Raw genomic sequence first — 19,682 nt, 5'->3', positions numbered from 1 at the left:
ACCCGATGCTCAACTACGGCCCGTAACTACTAAATTACAATGTGTCTCCTTGGGGTGCCACCTTGATTGGCAGAGCTCTTCCCCACTCTCTCCTCTCACGCGCGAGAGAAGTTCTCTCCTTCATCCTTCCTCTCCATCCGCTCTTTTCCTTTCGCTCGCTCGGTTCTGAATCAAACATGGCGGAGCAACTGGCGAAGAGGCCTGCGAAGGGGATATTAAAGCCATCCAGCAGCTTCGAGTACACCGAAGCACGGCGGCAGTAAGTGACGCTCGTACTGAACTACACGAACGTTGACGCCCGTGCGTTGTTTGCTCGTGTCAAGCGCGTTCTCACTCCCTTTTACGTCTCGCAAGAGTCGAGTTCGGTTACTGCTAGCGGTAGTGAGCAGCGCTGTGGAATGCCGATAAAACTCTCGCGTTACTCGCTTAGTTTTGGTAGCAGTGTCGATGCTTGTACGTTCAGTGGGGTACGTGGTGTAACGGTCTTTTGCGTCCAAGCGACATTCCCACGATCGTACTTGCCAGTACGCGCGTGACCGCCGAGAAAAATTAAAACATCCATCCCTCTCGCGCGAATCTTGTCTTGCGCGCGTCGGGTTACAGTAGTTGTCCCGAGTATCTTGTTATTCAGACGAAGCAATCGCGGTGTGGCGTTTCGTTTTCTTCGCTCGAAAACGGATCCCAGAGCGGCTATTATGCGTTCTCGCGTAGTTGTGCGGCGCATCGACGAGAAAGAAGCAGCGGCGCAGCATGTCAATCTTGCGGCAACAGAGCCGGCCCTTGGGTGTCGGTGGACGCGGGAGAAATGCCTGAAAGGCATGTCGCATTACTCGCCGAGCGGCCGCACGCCCAGAGGCTACTCGCCGCAGGAGTACCTCGACCAGGCGTACCGACAGCCGGGCTACCACTACTCGCCCCAGCAATCGGCCAACGACTCGCGGCATAACCACCCAGCCAACGCCGGACCTTCGAGACTCAAAAGGCCCATCCTTAAGCCGTCGGGCAGCTTTGAGCGCAGGCCGTGAGTCATTGGCGAGAAGTTTCGTCGGATGGTGGGCGATTCTCACTATGGTTGCGTTTTAAACAACAGCGTAGATGTTTACCGTCGAGACGGGCGTGCCCGCGATCGCTCTAGTTCCGAATATATCGGTGGGCTTGTGCAGTCTTGTCAATGGCACCTCGTTGAAGCTTTTCGAAAAATGCAAATGTTTGCATTTTTTTCCCATGCGTTCGCGCCTAGGAAATCTTGCATTATTTCTCTCTATTGCCAGGCGTGTCCCACAGTACGTCCTCGGTATGTAGTGTCGTTTCAAAGTAAACTGAATCATCTAGCAGTGCTGCCAAGGTGTACCACTATTGTTTGCTCATGTGCTGATTGTGTGTCGTCGTTGCAGGAGTACGCAAGACCTCAAATGGGACGAACAAAACATCAAAGAAACCTTTCATCCAAAGAACAAGGACTACGGCTTCATGATTGTCGACGAGCCCAAGACGCCGTACCACTATGACGCAACCACTGACCCAGGAGGCGTCAATCCTCAACAGTTAGCTCAAAAGTAAGCGGCATTCTCTGAAACTTCGTTAAGCCGAGTTTTACTTTGCCGTACTGTGTCCAGGCTCTGCGGTTTTCATAAGAGCGTCATGGAGGCATGTGGTGGCGCTCAGCTTGGCTGCACAATAACAAACCTAGTGAACATATCTTTATAGTCCACTCTAGTATGAGTGTAGCGCACATGTATTCCTATTTAACACCTGTGTGCAGTTGGTTGCAATACGGTAGTGAGAGCAGAGTGGGTCAAAGGCACTGTAGTGAAGGGCCTCTATGTTATTCTCTTGTGAGACACAAACATTTTTAAAGCTGTAGACACCATTGTTCGAGAACAATGGCTAAGCGTACTCGAGCACTTCCTGTCTAAGTATGCCTCTAGAGTATACTTGTGGCAATAAAAATTTTGGAGACCACGGGAGTGCATGAACAGCACCGCAGTGCCTTCTCACCACTGCGCAAGCGCATTCATTTTTACGTACCGCCCTCGCTCCCTTCATCTGCATGCTCACTGGAAAGGCAGAGAAATCACAAAGCGTCACTTTTGCAATCGTCGCGGAAGCATCGAGAAATGATATTGGGACAACAATACCAAACTTCTTTGCCTCGGTTCCAGACGTTCCACGGCGGCGAAAACACATATATAGCGTGCTTCACCAAGAGACATCACTGCTCGGTAATCTTATCACATGTGTAGATTAAAAAAGACCAATGCAATGTGCGTGTTTTCGGCGTCACAGATTATCCGAAACCAAAGCACAGAAGCGGCGCGCACCAAGCGCTACTACTAAAGGTTGGGTACTTTCATCACAATATCATCACTCAGTGCGTCTGCGGCGACTGCAAAAAGTGACACTTTGCGATTTTTCTGGCGTTCTGGTGTGTGCGTAGTTGAAGGGAGCGAAAGCGTAGGCTGGCAGGTAGAAAAGGGTGTGCTTGCACAGTGCGCGCTCTCGGTCTCCATAATTTTGATTGCCCCTGTACTTGGGTCTGTTTATGCATGTTAGGGACCTGGGCTTAGTTGCACGGCACTCTACTTATTTCTGTCAAAGCACCGTGTGTTCATTGCCTTTATGTGTGCCACTGTTATCTTTAGTCATAGCTTGACTATACCTTGTTGTTCATGATGCAATGTGTTAGAGCTGAACAACCTATTTTGAAGCACACCAGTGATCAGAAAAAGTTTCTTACAGGTAGACTGCAAACACAGTCACATACCTCTAACTTTTGCTGTGTGCTGGTGGGCTCATTTCAACATAAACTTAAACCAACTAGCATTATTTAGCATTTGTTCTAAGTAGTAATTCTTCTACACATTTCATTCTTTCTTACTTAGCATGTTTTCCAGAGCTCATCTGAACCTCCACCGTCTTGTCTGCACCTTTGACATTGCACACCGACAGACATTCCCTCTTTGTTTGTTGTTGTTGTTGTTCTTATAGCGACCATAACTTTTACCAGTGTCACATTGTCACTTTTAATTGTGATCGAAGCTGATAATGGTCATCTTGACGGTGACCTAGCTCCCAGATTGCAGTTTGACTCACATGTGTGCCCAACTCTATCAGAATTCGCTTGATCAATGCAGCAGTGACCATTGTTGATTGCGATCAATGAATACTATTCAAAATGGTCCTTATCATCATCAGAAGTGCCCATTAGATACCCATGTTATTGTATGGTGTCAACAAGAGCACCTTTATAACTTCATTGGCTGAAAACAAATGTGAGAAATGGAACACCAAGGCTGTTTAAAGAGGCTATGACGCTTAGTTTTTATAATCTGTGTGATTTGGAGTGATTCTTGTGTGTTCACAAATAATCTGGCAAAATTTTGACGCATGATCGAGCACTCAACCTATCTCTGAATATCTTTGTAAGAGCGGCCTGAGTGTTGAGCAACACTGGGGCATTGACTTAACTTCTGAGCATCTCCATTCCGGGGAACTGTTTTGTGCAATTGGGCTATTTCAGTTTTTTTCAGCTTGGCATTAAAATAGAATGACTTGCAGTGACTCAAACTTTAGCACGAGACGACGCCTCCCCTTCAGCAGCACATGACGCACACACGCCATGGCAAAATGATGGTTACCGGCTACGAGCAGTGTACTGGGTACTTCTAGGGCTCACTTAACACAAAAATAATCATTTACAGTCCACTTTATATATATACATACAGTACTCATGGATTCAAACATGGAATAAAATTTATTTTAGTATAATGACTGGTGTGTGCAATTGCTGCAGATAACCACATCATAACATATCACGACGAATCTGGTCACCAAAGATTCCCTGATCCACATGTCCGAGTCAAATCAACTGATGTGTCTCAAACTGAAAATGATGAAGACAAAAGTATGGGTGTTATCTAGCCTTAAGTTCTCTCATTTCAATCTCTGAGTACTGTACAGGCATAAGAGACCCTGCGCTTCATCTCTTTTTTTTTTCTTTTTTTTTTTTTTTTTTTTCACTGCAAACGACACCTTGTTTGGAGACCATGTCATGGCCCCTCTGAACAACTCACTCCCATGAGGAAGAATGGCAGGAAGTTGTGTTTGGGTGAAGAGATGAGTGTTTCCAATTCGTTTTTCTTTGTGCACACAGAATTGAGTCGGCCACATCGATGCAGCCTAGTGCTCTCACCCCGGCAGTTGTTCTTACAGAAGAGCAAAAAAAGGCAGAGGAAGCGGCAAGAGGTATGTCAACTTGCCATTGTGAGCACGCTTACCCTGAGTTAATTGTTTATTGAGAACTAATGCCAGTTCTTTGCATGCCATGCATGAAAAGTGACAGTGCTTCACTCGTTTATAAAGTTGTCGAAGGGGCTCTACATAAAAGCACGGGTGGCGAGAACCTTAAAACAAGTGTCATAGTGCCTGGGAATGCATCAATTATATCTTTAATACAGCATGCTTAAAAAAAAAAGACTTTCAGTTTTGACATTGGCCGATGCGATGGGGCTGACTTAAATGGCGGCTCTTGCATTGCTCTTATGCAGAATAATTGCTGGCTTTACATATCTATAAAGGAACTGAAAGTTCAGTGGTAAAATAGACATTTGTTAATTGTTCTCTTGACACTTTTGGTAAATCATCATTCCATTAATTCAGACAGGTTCTCCAGTCTCTTGAAATCCGAATCTACAAGCTTTTATTCTAAATATCGATGATATCAGTTATAATTGCATTAATATGGAATCATAAATGCTTACCTCCTTTAACATGACACGCTTTGCTAGGGCTAAGTGCTTTTATGTCTCCTTTTGCATGGACTTGCTCGGTGCAGCAGAGAAGCATCGGTTGTTCGAAGAGAGGCGCAAAAAACATTACCACATGGAGCGGTTTGCGCCTGCGGAGAACTCCGGCGAAGAAGACGAGGAAGAGGGCGAGGATAGCGAAGACTGACATTGCTTGCGGCACAAGCCACACAGGTGGGAGAGACTTGTTTGCCCCCTAGTCTGCTCTACTTGCCTCCCTTTCTCATGACGTGTTCGGAAACCTCTGCTCGTTGCTGTTTGGTTATGTTGCGCCGAGGGTTCTCAAACTTTCTGGCCCTACGACTTCTCCAAAGCCCCTAACTTTTCCTTTCTTTTATGCTTTTCTATAGTACGAAGAAGATCAGGAGTGTTTGTGTGTGTGGGGGGGGGGGGGGGGGATATTGTAAAAATTTTATCTTGCGTAGTAGGACAGCAAATATTAAGTGCTGCCATCACGTGAGTCTCTTGCCAGTCAGACTCCTGACTGCAATCACAGTGGCCATAGATTCAAAGTTTGCTGGGCATCTTTAATCTGGAACTAGAAATGAAAGAAAGAATACTTTTCGGTGGCACTGTCTTCTTTTTCACATTGCGTAAGTGTTTTAACCGGGAATATTGCTTGTTGACCTAGGAACATTGTTATATTTTTTTGGCTAATGCTAACCCTGTAGTGTCATTCTGATTTAGGGAGCTCAAGGACATACAGGCACTCATATGAAATCATCCGGACAATCAGTCCAAAAGTTTTTAGACAGTCATTACTTCTTCACACTGAATTACATGCTTTAGATATGGTACAAACAAGTTGCAAAATATATTTCTTCACAGTTCGTAGTGTTTGTTCACACTATCACTGAAGTTGTATGTAGTATATACAACTTCTGGTACCCTGAAATCTTATTCACCATTTACAACACCGACGTTTCATAAGCAGATAGGGCATCATACACTTGCACTATTAAATTCCAGCGTCGAGTCTGTGCGCTTTTGAATGCCAATGGTGAGCAAATAAACAGCACACTGCCTCAGGCAGCAGTTTCACGTTGTGAGTTGCTGCTTTCTTCAAGGTATGGTGCCATGGTGCGCGCAGCACTAGAGCGCCAATGTCACGTTGTGGCCACATATGCTAAAAGAGGTACAGGATTTAGCTAAAGAGAGTGGGAGTAAACAATGGCATCCATATGGACTGATCATGAATGTTCATATAAAAACAGGATGTTTTACTTAGAATTGTGAACAAAGCCTTCATGTAGGCTCCGAAGCGTGGCCGGTGTACGTTTTGATTGTGCTCGTCTTTCTTCCGACTCATCCGAGTCTCGGCTAATGTGGTGCAGTTTGGAAAGGTATGGCCCTTGTGATTGTGCACGAAATTCTGGCTAGTGTAATCTCCAACCAAACTACTTTGTCAGTAAACATTTCATGCTTTCATGGAGATCCTGCTTTTTTTTTTCCTATATGTTTATACATAAGTTAATTTCCTCCTCCTCGACTAGCTTCAACACTAGCTAAGGAGGGAAGATGTTTGAGGTTCGGAATGGGTCCCCTCGATGACTCGAGTGCACGGTGGCAGCGCGAAGGAAGAGCCGTAGTCCGGTGAAGAGACGCTTTATTGCGGCCTCAGGCTACTGCCCGAGTCCAAGCCCGAACATCCGCTCCCATTTCAAATCCAAACATCCTCTATTCAACCCTTGGTCGAACAAAGAGTCTTCACAAAAATCAATCACACGTGTGGGCTCGCATTGCCACAACAAATTGCAGAAACACTTTCATAATAGACACTGCATTGGTAAAAACCACGTTACCAAATACAACACGCAAAGGGATAGGTTCTTCGCATGTGACACTCTCTCCCATGCCAGGCCGTGCTGCCTCTGTCGGCCGACTTCCGTCGGTGGCCGTTCTCACGCTCGAGCCCCGTCAGTTCTCTCATTAATTGTTGCTTCCTAGAAGCCTCCTTAAGAGCGGTGGGTACACCGTTGGGCTCCGTGCGCTTACCAGGTGTGCATGCGACAGCGAGGCGCCCCGACATCCTAACAACAGCAGGGGAGATTATGGTCGTTTCCCTGCCGCCAATATGTCTCGGTCAGCCAAGTGGTCGCGTCCCCATGTCATTCTCAATGACACGCGTGCCTGCCAACAATGGCTTAAACTCAGACGGTGGCGCCTGAGCTGCCTCTTGCTAGACGCTTTTCCGAGCAAGCCTTCTCCTTCTAGTCCCGAACGGCGATTACTTTGACGGCTCCGCCGTGGACTGTGCGAACGAAGAAGTCTCCTTTCATTCCCATGCTCGGGGTCTTCCGTGTTCGCCTTCGCGGAACCATTCTGCTTCACTAGTTTACGGGTCGGGAACTGGCTACGCGCTCTACATCAGCCGCATTAATTGCGCTGCACCCAACACGCTGGTAGTTGGTGCCTCATACTAACTACATTCTAGTTACATTGTATTTTCCTTGAACAGAGTATTTTTCTCTTTTGCAGAACCTGCTCGTTGGCTGGTGCCATGCGCACTGGCGCAGCTTACGGATCGCTTCCCGTACGTCTGGGTACGCCAAGGTGTTCTGTGCTCCGACTGCGCCTGGCGTCAAATTTTTCTTGTTTGCCATTGGTGGCTCGTTGTCTTTAGCGGCAGCCATGTCCTAAGCCCACGAAAAATTTCCCTTCGAGCCCTTGGCGTGACAAACACGCCCACTGCTTTTAGGGGGACAAAAGGTGGAACTGTGCTAAGTTTTATTATTTTTTTTTTGATCACCTGCTAGCTAATGTACAATTGTAGATCGATTTTTTTTTCCTCAAATGCAGCGCTTGTATAGTGCTTGATGTATGCTCCCATTCCATTTTTTTTTTTTTTTTTCTCTCCTGCCCATCCTCGCTAATGGACTCCTCTGGCAAGCTAGGGACACGCATAGACGATACAGAAACGTGCAGTTCTGCGTTGCGTTGCACTGCGAAGAAATTAGTCAAGCATCGCCCCGTGGTGTTGTGCGAGCGAGACGGTGCGCCGCTGCCAAGTGAGAGCCACTGCACTACATCTGGCCAGCGGCCAGTCAAAGTCTTCCTAAGAGGCGGCCAGTTTGTTCTGCTTTGGGTGATGAACTCTCTCGTGCGTTGGGGCATCCGTGCATAGGAAGGGCTTATGGATGCGCATAGGAGTCCCTGTGATTGTGATCCTCGGCCATTAAAATGTGCTGCAGAATGGTCTCGCCCGTGTCGGTGCTTTCTTGTGGACGTAGACGACGCTTCACATGTTTCGGCCGCAGCGCAAACGGTAGTGCACTCCCAATGTGTAGGCGTTAGTCCTCTCTGGGACGTTGCTGAAATGGTACATTCAAACCTCAATTTAACAAAATTGCAACTTATACGAAAAGAGTTCATTATAATCAAAAATTCGTTTTCAAGGTACATTCCTAACACTATAGCTATAACAAGACTGTTCTTAAGTTTTGTTGTACAGATTTGCTGCAATAACAACAGCGACATTTGTCACGAACAATTTTGGGAGTTAATGATTTGGCATGAGACAAAAGAATGGTTTCTTCCGTCATCCTTACCAGCATTACCAACCTCAATCTCGAGCGTTGTGTTGCTGTGGAAAGCTGCAGCCATCTTATTCATTTTGCCAATAGCGTCGACCGCGGACGAAAAAAGCTGGCTTGTGTCTCAACCATAAAGTTGTGCTCACCACAAGCACATTCATTATTGCTTGTTGTGGCCAGTATTCTCAGGCTGCTCTTTAAAACATTCTTATACCGTTTAAAGCAAGGTGTGCGCCTGAGTTGGTATCTCACAAAGAAATGAGCAGCGCAACTGCACACAAAAAACAGTGGAGCAACAGTGAACTACGTCGACCTCTAAGTAAGCTTCATTTTCGTAGACATGCGTTCACCAGATGACAAAACTATTCGCCTCTATTGTTCCTTTGTGTGTTCTTCAGCTGTTCAAATGGTTGGACTCTGAGATTGACCCACTAGACTCGGAACTTTTAACGTGACTGTAGGACTGGGCCAAGCAGTATTTAGCTAACAAGACCACTGCTACGTTGCTAGGCTACTCTAAAATTTCACTTGAAAAAGGTAGTGGACAAACTTTTCAAGGATGGTTTACTTTTTCATACAAATCTCCTGTACATAGAGGCGGCTTTGTGTGAGTGTGAAATACAGTAAATGCTGATAAAATATTTTGATTTGAAATTTAAATTGGTTCATTTTAACGTGGCGTACCCGCTGACATCGCTAGAATGACGTCTGGCTACAGTGTCAATTCTGGTAACTTCATGCTCCGGTATATCTTGTTGGGACGACGTCAGGTGCCAAAACTTTCAAAATGACCGTTGTTATAACATCAAACACTGTAGTCGCTAATAGATTGAAGAGCGAAGTGGCCGTGGAAATGTCTCGACATCTTGCGTGGGCAGGTGACTAGAAGTTCATGCCTTGTTGTGACGTCAGGGTACAGTAGAAACCAGAAGTATCTTTTAAAACTGTAGTGTATTTTTTCAGGGAGCATTCACACTTATCACTGAATTTGCTAGGCTCTTGATGGCTTGGCCTCTCATTTGATGCACTATAAACAGTTGATAATTTTCGTACCGGTACCCTTTAAGTAAGGATTTGAAGCGTTGCGCTTGAAATGTCTATTCACTGTGGTTTGAGAGTGTGCCCACACAGAAATTCACAAAAAAAAAACAAGTGTGAGCTCAATGTTGTTTTTCGTGAGCGTCCTTGTGCTTGCACCTCTACAGTGCATCTGTTGCATCTAATAAGCATTCCCTTTCAGGGGGGCAAAGGTTTGTTCAATGCCCCCCCCCCCCTCCCAATTAAGTATATTTATGGAGCCTATTTTGGGCCCTTTCTTAGGTGACAAGGGGGAGAGGGGGTGACCGCGCCCGTGCACACACCTACGGTTACGTATTGAATTGAAACACCTCATGCATTCGCATGGGTTTCGTTTAGGAGTTGGAAGTTGAAGCAGTTCCACAACACAGGCCGACGGGATAAATTTTATTACAAATTTGTATTGCACATCTTGCCGTCTACATTACCAGCAAATCCAATAACAAAATTTTGAGACAAAGAAAGAAAAGACTGGCACAGTACTGCAAAAGTATCTGGGAACAATAGCTGCCTGTCGGGTAGAGAAAAACGAAATGCCAAGTTTGTACGGGATGTTGCAGGGTGTGTTCTAGGTAGCGACTTATGTGAGCTTGACACTGTAAACAAAGTGCAAAATGTCACAACAGCTTTGTGTTAACTACATTCACCTGTGCAGAAAAACAAGTAATACTGGTGTTCAACATTACATGACATTTTTCATGCTTTTGTCCTCTCTTAGACCTGTTCCAAACTTCCCGAGCTACGAAATGAGATTATTTTGTCAAGCAAAGATCACACGAAGTTTTCGTGACCGATGTGAGATTCTCAAGTATACCTTCACATTTTACAAGCACCACTCCTGCCTCTTGTAGGTACATGCTGTACAGGACACGAAATGTCAACCAAATTGGCAGGCTTCTTCGATTACCCGGTGCCTGCGTACCTAGACTGCTCGAGGTGATGTGTTCAGTCAATGAATGTTTTGTGTGCAGCGTTCCTAATGCAGTTACTCACGCGGTGGTTATACGTCGGGGACGGATATTCAAAGGCATCTAGTGTCATATTAGACCAGACTGAGGGACTAGGGAAGATGCACGCAACTGCGCCTCTTTGTACCTCACGTATTCTAACCTCGTGTATTGTACCTCACGTATTCGGACCAGAGTACAGTTCCCACTTGATATGTCTAGTCACGGCATTTAGTACTCCAGTGGTGAAATTGAGAATGCTTGCCACTCTCATCTTCAGCTTTGCTGAGAAGTCTAGGCGACGTTGCAGCAGCGAGGCATTTTCACAGTTTCCCAATGTACAGTATACATTTGCTCGTCAAGAGAACATGCCCTGGGTTGTGTTGAAAGCGGCTTCGATTTGTTTCTTTGTCGTCTCTGGTTCCTGGGGAGAGATGTAGTGAGTCCCCGACGTCAATCGGGCAGCAACTTGTTGGCATGTTTCTCGGCAGTTCGTGCCCATATACTCGAAGACGACCGCAGGACCTGCAAGGTTCATGTGATCAGGGCTGAATTGAACTCTACAATGATCATGGCTGAACTCTACAATTGCAATCATAGCACGTCAGTGCACAAAGTGTGCGTCGACTTTGTCTTTGCAATGTTCACGTGAGCAATGGTGCAGTGTGGATGTAATAAGCGAGATGCGTGTTTCGCACCTGTCTTGCAGATATGGCCCTGCAAAGTGGGCACGGTCTAGACACCTGGAGATGTAGACGTGCGAGTCATGGTTACTTCCAGTTGGGTACAAGACCGATTTGGCTGCTTCTGCTCGCTAGACTGTTCTTGCGGTGTCATGTTTCGGAAACTCCATTGCATGGTGCCTGTACATTGCTGCTTGGACTCGGATCGACATTGCCAAATTACTATGGGCCTAACTAGGCTTTTTCCTTCACATTCCAAGAAAAGTTCCAAGTATGACTCGTAATTTTTATTCAGAAAGAGTTGGTCAACTTAATTGGCAGAAGTTGGTTGCATTTATTTACATTGTGCAACTGAACTAAGCAATGTTCCTAGCTTGACCATAGTTGGCATACCGGTGCAACTGGCTAAATATTGAGGGTAGATTTCTGGCCTTGCATATGCAACACATTTAATGTTAAGCAGAACTTCTCAGTCCCATCATGTTATATAATCTAGCCTTAACACTGAATAGTAAATACATAGTACGAAGCACGAAAGCAGTGATAGATTCCTTACCCCTCTTGGCAAGCTTTCCATGTTGTCCGTTCTGAAATATGGACCGTGCCAAGCCATCCTCCAGACATGCTTCTGTAGTTTGTACAAGATCTGCCTGCAGTATAAATGTGTTTTATTAAAGGCCCCTTCACTATCGAAAATTTAGGCTCTGTAAGGAGCATTTTACTCAAGGAATCTGCGAAACGGATTCTTAGGGGAGATGAAAAAAAAATTGAACTCTCCCCTTATGTGCTGTACTACAAGTAGAGCCAAATAGCATCCACAGGTGGGGCTCTCCTTCACTGCCTTGCATACAGGTGCCGAGGGGTTGCTTCTTTTTTCTAGTTTATTTTTTAGATACGTGGCGACGCAGTTCTCGCCTGGGTATAAGTATCGCTGGTTTATACAGCGAGCCACTAGTTCGTGTTTTTCATTGAGGTGTGCAAATGAAAAGATTGTGAAATTCAGGTCATCGTGGCTGCAAAAGATTACTTTGGCTTTCTGTGGCTTCACAATCAATGCCAGCATCTTGGCACACGGACTTTCATTGCACACTTATGGGAACACAGCTACTGGTACAAGACCTGTGACTGTGGTGCTCGAAACAAGAATGCTGAGATAGGTAACACATCAAAGTAAGGCGACCTAAAACTTATATTGATAGCGATGGTCATGTATCATTTTTGTACAAATTGACCTCCTGACCCAGTAATGGCAATCAAAGATCTTTGTAGGCTATTTTGCCATTCATGAACAGAACCTGGCAAGCTTCTAGTATTTTTCAGAGCAAGTGACACACAGCAGCAAGTTGTACATCGGGAGCTGCCATGTTTTAGAAGTCCTTTTTTTTTTTCTAAGAATGATGACAAACTTGTACAAGTTTGATCATGTATTACAAAAAATATACAACACTGATTTCTTCTGCTTGCAAACAAAGAGGTGCTTTCTGTGTTGCACCAACTTGGAAAACGTCCTTGCAAGAGCGGTACACTAATTTATATGACACAAGGCTGAAAGTTTCATGCAATAGCAGGCACGCTACTGCCGCAGTATGCTTAAGGATGCCTACAGTCACAAATTCAGAACTCTGAGCAACTTGGCCGGTGCAGTGTTGTGAAAATAAAACAGTCGATCAGCAAAGCATGTAGAGAAGGGCACTCCAGCTCCACTAATATGAAACATGGAGCGTTTGCCTTCTTTTTTTTCCACGCATGCTCGATTTCAGTTCCCTACAGCATATAGGGACGGGTGTTTTAGCTCCACTAATGTCGTCGGCTATTAGTTGAGTTCACCGTTGCCGCCTTCGTTTTTAGTGGACTGGTAGCGAGTAATGAAATTTACCTAATGTTGTGGTGCATACCCATTCTTGTGACGGACCATGACTACGTGACGCCGTGAAGACATGAAAAACCGACAAGCAAAGATCCTAACCTGCTTCGTCACATCACGATTGCGTCACAAATTTCGTCGACCTTGCGACATCGTGATGCCGTGACGACAGGAGACATCGACAAGCCATGCACCTGATACATTACCTGCGCTTCCCTCATGCCCCGTACGAAAGCCATGCTGTTGTCCCGCAGCCTGTCGTCCCAGAAGAGCACCACCAAGCACCGCTGCAAAAAGTAAATGTGGTGAGGAAGAGTCGTACGTTTCGCCTGAAATGCAGATCGCTGTCGATACATTAACCTCCCGAGCCACTCACACACTAGAGCATGTGTGGCCTCAAATTCTAAGTTATATATTTTTTTTTAAATGACGATGTAAAAGTATCTGAAGGAAGATAGAGCGGAGATATAGGACAAAGCGCACTGTAATAGTATCTCTCTCAAGCACAAAGCAGCTACGTGAAGTCTATTCCAAACACTATGAAATCAGATTAAAATTTTGCACCAGCATAAAAAGTATATTTTATCGCAACCAACACCAGATGCCATCATATATGAATCTTAAAGATGGTCTTTTCACGTCTGATTACGCTAGTTAGTAATAATAACCCAGTTCAGTGGTTCTCAAAAGGGAATCCACGGACCCTAGGGGGTCCGTCGCGAAGCCATTTATATGATTCGCGAGACCCTCACCCGCATTTTTCTAAGCGTGACTGTGCCACGTATTGATGGACTGTCCAAAATGAAGTGATTTGGCACATTTGTTTGATGTTTTTGGTAGCAGTAAAAGGAACCTATTTTACACTCCAGTTGTGATAATTTACTTACGCATCCCCCCTCACTCCACTCCACTTCACTGCAAGGGGTCCCCCATTGCTTACACTAGCCCACAAGGGGTCGCCGACCCATTCATGGCTGAGAACCACTGACCTAGTTGAACAGTCACAAGATGCCATTGAGCTGGAAGGAGCGAAATATACTCCTTGGGTGAGTCTGAATGAGCTCCAATTTATTTGCCAACCTATGGCGGCACATGTCCTGCGTACTACTCCCTAGCACACTGTTGCCTATGAGCATTATCACACAACAAATGGAGAAACTTGCCTGAACGTCACGCTTGCAGCCGGGCCCAAGTGTGAGAGGCACGTTGCTTGTCTTGGGGTCCAAGCTCACTGAGACTGGACAGGATTCCACCAGGGTATGCGGCATCGCCTGCTTCGCCAACATGCAAATGCCATTGGTGATTGGTGCGCTCTGTCCGAGTTCTCTCTCTATTTTAACTTCACAATTGCGTGAAGCTCAAAGGTAGTGTGGACTGTTTAATTATAATTTACAAAAAAATGGGCCCTTGTAATTCTGCCATGTTGGGAATCATCAGAGATCACTTACAGGTCACAGACAGCGCCAGCGATCCCCACTCATGGTTGTACATGCATTTTCTTTTGAGAGAATACTACAATTGATACTTGCCTCTGGCGGTAACAGTGACCAGTTTGGCTCCGGTGGCGTTGGAGTAAAGTCGTACACCTCACTCCAGTGGTTGTTGAACGGGCTGAGTTGGGCCTTTTGTAGCTGCTCTAGAGGAGCAAATCATTGTGTTAGCATCGCTTAATTTTGTTTCTCATAGTAAAGTTAGCATCTGTAACAGAAAACTTAAAAAGGGGAATGCACTTAAACCTCGTATAACGAAGTTGCAATTTGCAAAAAAATAAGTTTGTTATGTCGGAAAATTGGTTGTATAGGTTATTCCTAACACTGTATTTATTGGAAGGCTTTACTTTACTTTGCTTTGCTTCCTTTACTTTGCTTTAACCGATATTTTGTTATATCTGTTTTTGTTATATTGAGGTTTTAGTGTAGTTGTCATCCACTTATTTTTATTGTGGCACTAGAACAGGAATCCATATGACTTGCAAAATGAAAGCTTCCTAGTTTGTTCATCCCGATCGTGGATTCGAACTCAGGACCAAAGCATTCCCTGGCAGTTGCTCAACCATCTACTTTGTACTCTGACCAAATGGCTAGCAGATTGCAGGGTGAAAAATTAATCAACAATTGCTGAGAGCATGAAAGACCATGTACTGTGCACAGCATAGTACATGGTCCCTTAGCGGTTACTTCTACCAGGTTATCTATCATCTCTGCATTTTCCTTTTCATCTATATTTCTCTCTCTCTCTCTTAGTGAAAAGAGCGAGGGTAGGCTCGGAAATCGGTGCTGGAGCCTTTTCATTGCATCTGCTGCCAGCTAGTGGGAGCAGTATCGAAGTGCTTTTGTCTAGACACCCCCCCTGGACTTTCACATAGCATGGACTCATGCACATCATTTCATAGTTTGGATTTGTTTAGCTGTCATTCGTCCAGCAAATACTGATGTAGACTTCTATACACTTCGAAAATTCTACTGACACCTTAGTCAGTCTTTACACTGCACGTATACAAAGAATTAGCCATTCATTCAATGTAACAGACTGGCTAAGTAAATATAATAGGTAAATGTCAATTAGGAACTTGTTTGAAAGAAAGAGTACGAATGTGTGTGCAAGCCACATGTATTTTATTAATGATATGAATGTAGACTTGCCTGAGAACTGCTCAAATTCCATCGTCAGACAACCAAATCGCATCTCGGAGCAGGACTCTATGGAAGGCTGGGTGGAGCAGCAAAGCCAGGAATCGACGGCAGAGCAGTCACGTGCCCGCAGCTGTTGGCATGCGGATGCAAGCCGCACGTTGTTGCAGTTTCGCAGGAACACGCTGCACGTGTAAGCCAGCAGATGTGAGAGTATTGAGAGCAGATCAGCAAAAATATCAATAGAGGTTTTGCCCTTACCTTCCCTGTGTTGGGCCAAGGACAATGTTGCAGTTGACGCAGTCATCAATAGTCACAGAGTTGATGTGGTCCAGTATGTACAGGCTTGCATTCTGCATGGGAGCTTATATATTTTAGGCATAGATTTTAAAAGAAGAGGTCTTCTATAAAAGCCCATGTTATCAAGTATATTGCTGGAGCTACAATGCACCACACATGACAGTGCTTCTGCGGTGTGTGAAGACGTACATTACGCTGACAATTGACACCAATGTAGTTGGTGATCAGAGGCAAGGGTTCATTGGGAGGGGATAGGGGTGCCTTTGGTTTCATTCAGGCTGCCACTATTAATCTCACCTATTTCTTAATTCATCTGCAGTGGCCCCATGAATTTGCGTATAGGTCTCCGTGTATTTATGAAAATTCCAGGTATAAATGTAAATTGTTCAAACTGCCAGCTCGTTTCTACTGGTCACACACCCACTGCACAGTTGCGGCTGGTACACTTGATACACAGCAAGTTTGACTTCTTTACACCCAAAGCTGCATTGATGGAGTGGTCACACGAAAAAGTTGTGAGTTGATATGGTAGATTTATATGCAGCTCGGAGTATGTACTAATCATAAATTTATGGTTCTGGTATACTTGCATTCTCAGACTTCAACCCAAGTCGATTTTTTCTAGAAAATTCAGACTAAAGGACAAGTAAATATGAGTGACTACCTCTGTTTTATTTAATTGTCATACATGCACGTACTTAATTACCAATAAGGAAACAGTCTCTTAATTTAAACACGGCATACTTGTATTTTTAATCATACAATGTGCATATTCAGCATCACATTCAGGCAAGATTGTTAGAGGGAAGATCTTGCAAAATAACATGCAGTGTAATATATGAGACTGTGTATAATGGATTTCTTGTGTAATGCTTCTGATCAGGTGGCAATCTTTGGGGCTTAATCGTGTATGAATTCTGTGCCAATTGTGAACATATTGCATTAACCAACAAAAGTAAGCCGTTAGTGATGGTGTAACCATGTGGTCTTTTACTAAAAAGTAAAAAATAATAATAAATAAAGTTGCATGAGTGTGCAATGTGAATTACTGGTATGACGTTATTTAACACTGCACTAGCCCGAGCGCGCAAAAATTATAAATATTTGAAGTGCTCTATGAAAAAAAAAATGTAATGATCTTTGTGAAAGGGCGTGCGGCCTTGTATTCATTCTCGCGTGCACAAACTGGATAAGTTTTTTTCTCTCTCTCTCTCTTTTTTTCCTCGGGCGTTCAGCACTGATTTTCGCTCGAACTTTGTGCATAAGCGCGGCTGTTCCCGCGAGCCAGTCACAAAACGTAAAAAAACGCATACGTGGCAATTTCGTATGACGAACTGTTGGCCGTTGACGTTTCCCGAGCACTTCGTGACGGTTGTGTCGACCGCATTTTCCACGGTGTAGTTCGAGGCGTCCACTTTTGGCTTGGCATCCCTGGGAAAACGCGGGCGATTCTCTTGAGACGGGCCATCACAAAAAACCGCGAAAGCAGTCGCTTCACTCACCACGAATACGCTTTCGATCGATCGCAAGGTTCTCTCGGCAGATAATTTGCTTGAGTGAACATCGTCAGTTTGCGTTGAACTGCACCCATATTGGTGCGCTATTCGCGTGCTTAACCACGTAAACTTCATAAACTAAACTGGGTGGTTTAAGTGTGCGCGTGCAACAGCGCCCGAGAGTTCTCGGCGGTGTTGTCCATTGCTAAGCACGCCGTTGCTAAGCGACGGTATTGAAGCCGTGAGGAAGCAGATCAGTGGGAAAATCGGTCGTAATAAAGAAAACAAAATAGCTTCAGAACTTTTGACGGCACCGCCACACGTTTTACGCATTGGCTGCGCCTGAGTGAGGGAGCGATGTTGCTGTACAATTTGGAAATCCTCACGAACCCCTGTGTGGTGAGAAAAAAAACGCAATTCAAATTTCGCGGTACAAGTTTTTGTTTTTACATGTGGCATTTTGTTGTACTTTAGGTAATTATTTAGCGTACTTGGAAGACATTTTAAATTTTATATAAATAACAAACATTTTTGGTGTTGTATTTAGTGGTGTAAAAAATTTTCCTAACATTACGAAACTAACCCCGTGGCTTTCTGGCTGCTTGGCCACCCTACCTGTGCGGTTTGTATGGTCGCACGCGATTGCCCGCAGACGTTCGTGTTTACGTGTTGTTTCTACCGGAATTCTCGCCCTAATGTGATCCCACGAGGTAACTAAAACTCACTGGCACACCTCCGACTCGTTTTTTGCTGTTGACGGCCCGTGTATAGCCACCGTTTGACGCGAAACCGTTGTGCCCTGAGCGAGATCGCACGTCTATGGGTGCGCTACTAGCCTTGTTTATGAACGGACAGAAATAAAAGAAACGTCGCCATCACTAAATCACGTTTAGCCGACTTTCGTAACAGTAACAGCTTAAACGCTGTCGCGCTGCCAAATAGTCCGACGTGACCGTCGTTGACGACGTGATCTCTTTCTCGGTCGTAGGAGCGCCCATTGGTTTCGCTCTGCTTCGAGCTATCTGTTGTCGGCGACGATGGAGCTCGAACGCCGGCTACCAGCAACGGCCAACGCAGTCCTCAAGCCGTGTATGGACATGAGGCAGCTCTTCGTGGACAACATCTTTGTCGAAGATGACATGCTGTGGTAAGAGCCCCCTCGGCGTTTTGCGACAGACGTAGTTGGGTGCAGTGTTGCATTTTGCCCAGCAGCTGACGTGACATACGGTGGTATGCGTTCCTCGAATTTACCGTGAGTGTTTCGGGCCCCTGGGCTATTAGTTTTGCCCTTTCAGTGTGCTGCTCAGTGGTAGATCGAAGCGGGCATTGATCGTGCTGTGAAGTTCCAATGATCTATCAGTGCCTATAAGGGCGGTAAAAGTTCTTTTTAAAATATCAGAGGAACTCTGTAACACAGTTGAACTTGTGAGCGACTGATGCAGCGTGCCAGTTCCGAGTTGGTGTTTGTTCACTAATTGCATCGTAACTGTTATTGCATCGGGCAGGCAATGAACCCGTGCCCCAGTAAGCGTCATTAGAAGCATTTGCTAACGGTAGAGAAAATGTATGTACTCATAAACAACCTATGCTGAATGCACATCTCAAGTACACTTAATGTAGAGTGTTTTCTTGTTGTTTTTTTTTTCACATTTCAGAAAGCCTCTTCAAGTGAAACCAAGTGTTCACCTGCATACATTGTGCAAACTCGTAGACACAAACACCAGTTAGTGCATCAAGTTGTTGTGTTTCTTTTAGCGCAGTCGTTAAAGATTGTATTTCCTTTTGCCATCTTTCAACTCTGCAGAGCACACCACTGGAATAAAGCTCGCCAGAGCGCAAGGCCGTGTTGGTTACGTCTTCTGTGCAGCACGGTTGGGCCACAATAATGAGTGATGCGTGACACCACTTGCATGGCAGGGGAGCCTAGTTTTGTTGGAAAAACAACTTGAAAACTCGTGTGCCTTTCAGTGCGTGTATGGAAATGTCCTGTGGAGCGATCCATCACATATTTCGGTTGTTGCAGCATTGCTAGTTGTGATGTGTACACAGAACTAGCCAGAGCTAAATGATTTATCAAAGCTAAATGACATATAGAGCACAGTGTAAAATTTTGCCCGATCTTTTGTAAAAAAGTATGCTCGCAGTATGTTATAAAAAGGGGTTCGATTAAAGTAGCTCACTTACGATGGGATTCTATATTGTATGCAAGACGTTTATTTACACCATTTACTACTGCTTTGGAGAGCCGCACATCTATGATAGTTCGTTGGTGTAAGGGCTCTTTCACTGCCTGTTTGGCCACCAAGTCACCCCGCGCTGACCGCTTTCACTTCCACTATTGTCAGCA

General features: G+C 45.1%; 3 protein-coding genes across 7 annotated transcripts in view; 2 read left to right on the top strand and 1 right to left on the bottom strand.

Moving 5' to 3' along the window:
- LOC119180691 (protein phosphatase inhibitor 2) lies at positions 1 to 8,002 on the top strand. Of its 3 annotated transcripts, none has more exons than XM_037431820.2 (5): positions 1 to 259; positions 1,395 to 1,556; positions 4,154 to 4,245; positions 4,835 to 4,979; positions 7,284 to 8,002. In XM_037431820.2, the coding sequence occupies exons 1-4, from the start codon at positions 177 to 179 to the stop codon at positions 4,951 to 4,953; spliced, it is 456 nt and encodes a 151-aa protein (XP_037287717.1). In that variant the 5' UTR covers positions 1 to 176; the 3' UTR covers positions 4,954 to 4,979; positions 7,284 to 8,002. The 3 variants fall into 3 exon arrangements, with proteins under 3 accessions (XP_037287717.1, XP_037287716.1, XP_037287715.1); XM_037431819.1 differs by lacking the exon at positions 1 to 259 and adding an exon at positions 681 to 1,021 and having other exon boundaries at positions 4,838 to 4,979; XM_037431818.1 differs by lacking the exon at positions 1 to 259 and adding an exon at positions 681 to 1,021.
- A 1,783-nt stretch (positions 8,003 to 9,785) lies between these two features.
- Positions 9,786 to 17,773, bottom strand: LOC119181787 (protein XRP2). Its single transcript, XM_075875444.1, has 9 exons — positions 17,342 to 17,773; positions 17,153 to 17,270; positions 15,801 to 15,892; positions 15,552 to 15,724; positions 14,439 to 14,545; positions 14,073 to 14,180; positions 13,116 to 13,196; positions 11,602 to 11,695; positions 9,786 to 10,887 (listed from the first exon to the last, which is right to left on the bottom strand). The coding sequence occupies exons 1-9, from the start codon at positions 17,428 to 17,430 to the stop codon at positions 10,721 to 10,723; spliced, it is 1,029 nt and encodes a 342-aa protein (XP_075731559.1). The 5' UTR covers positions 17,431 to 17,773; the 3' UTR covers positions 9,786 to 10,720.
- LOC119181241 (SPRY domain-containing protein 3) overlaps positions 15,757 to 19,682 on the top strand; it is a 38,196-nt gene continuing 34,270 nt past the window's right edge. For 2 of the 3 annotated variants that reach the window (XR_005111172.2, XM_037432438.2), the window contains exons 1-2: positions 17,923 to 18,045; positions 18,324 to 18,482. Coding sequence is in view for 2 of the 3 variants with exons in the window: in XM_037432438.2 (XP_037288335.1) it covers positions 18,373 to 18,482 (110 nt within the window). In the remaining variant the exon portion in view is untranslated. Of the gene's footprint in view, positions 15,874 to 17,922; positions 18,046 to 18,323; positions 18,483 to 19,682 lie in introns of those variants that run through there. The other variant, XM_075875443.1, reaches the window with a different exon arrangement.

This window comes from Rhipicephalus microplus, chromosome 10, assembly GCF_043290135.1.
Source record: "Rhipicephalus microplus isolate Deutch F79 chromosome 10, USDA_Rmic, whole genome shotgun sequence".
Lineage (NCBI taxonomy): Eukaryota > Metazoa > Arthropoda > Arachnida > Ixodida > Ixodidae > Rhipicephalus > Rhipicephalus microplus.
This window is presented reverse-complemented; position numbering and strand designations above follow the sequence as displayed.

Coding starts and splice junctions, on each gene's coding strand:
- LOC119180691 (XM_037431818.1), top strand. CDS start 696: ATGCGTTCTCGCGTAGTTGTGCGGCGCATCGACGAGAAAGAAGCAGCG. Junction 1,022..1,394: donor GGCAGCTTTGAGCGCAGGCC/GTGAGTCATTGG, acceptor TCGTCGTTGCAG/GAGTACGCAAGACCTCAAAT. Junction 1,557..4,153: donor CCTCAACAGTTAGCTCAAAA/GTAAGCGGCATT, acceptor TTGTGCACACAG/AATTGAGTCGGCCACATCGA.
- LOC119181787 (XM_075875444.1), bottom strand. CDS start 17,430: ATGGGTGCAGTTCAACGCAAACTGACGATGTTCACTCAAGCAAATTAT. Junction 17,271..17,341: donor CGATCGAAAGCGTATTCGTG/GTGAGTGAAGCG, acceptor GCGTTTTCCCAG/GGATGCCAAGCCAAAAGTGG. Junction 14,546..15,551: donor GGAATTTGAGCAGTTCTCAG/GCAAGTCTACAT, acceptor TTGCTCCTCTAG/AGCAGCTACAAAAGGCCCAA.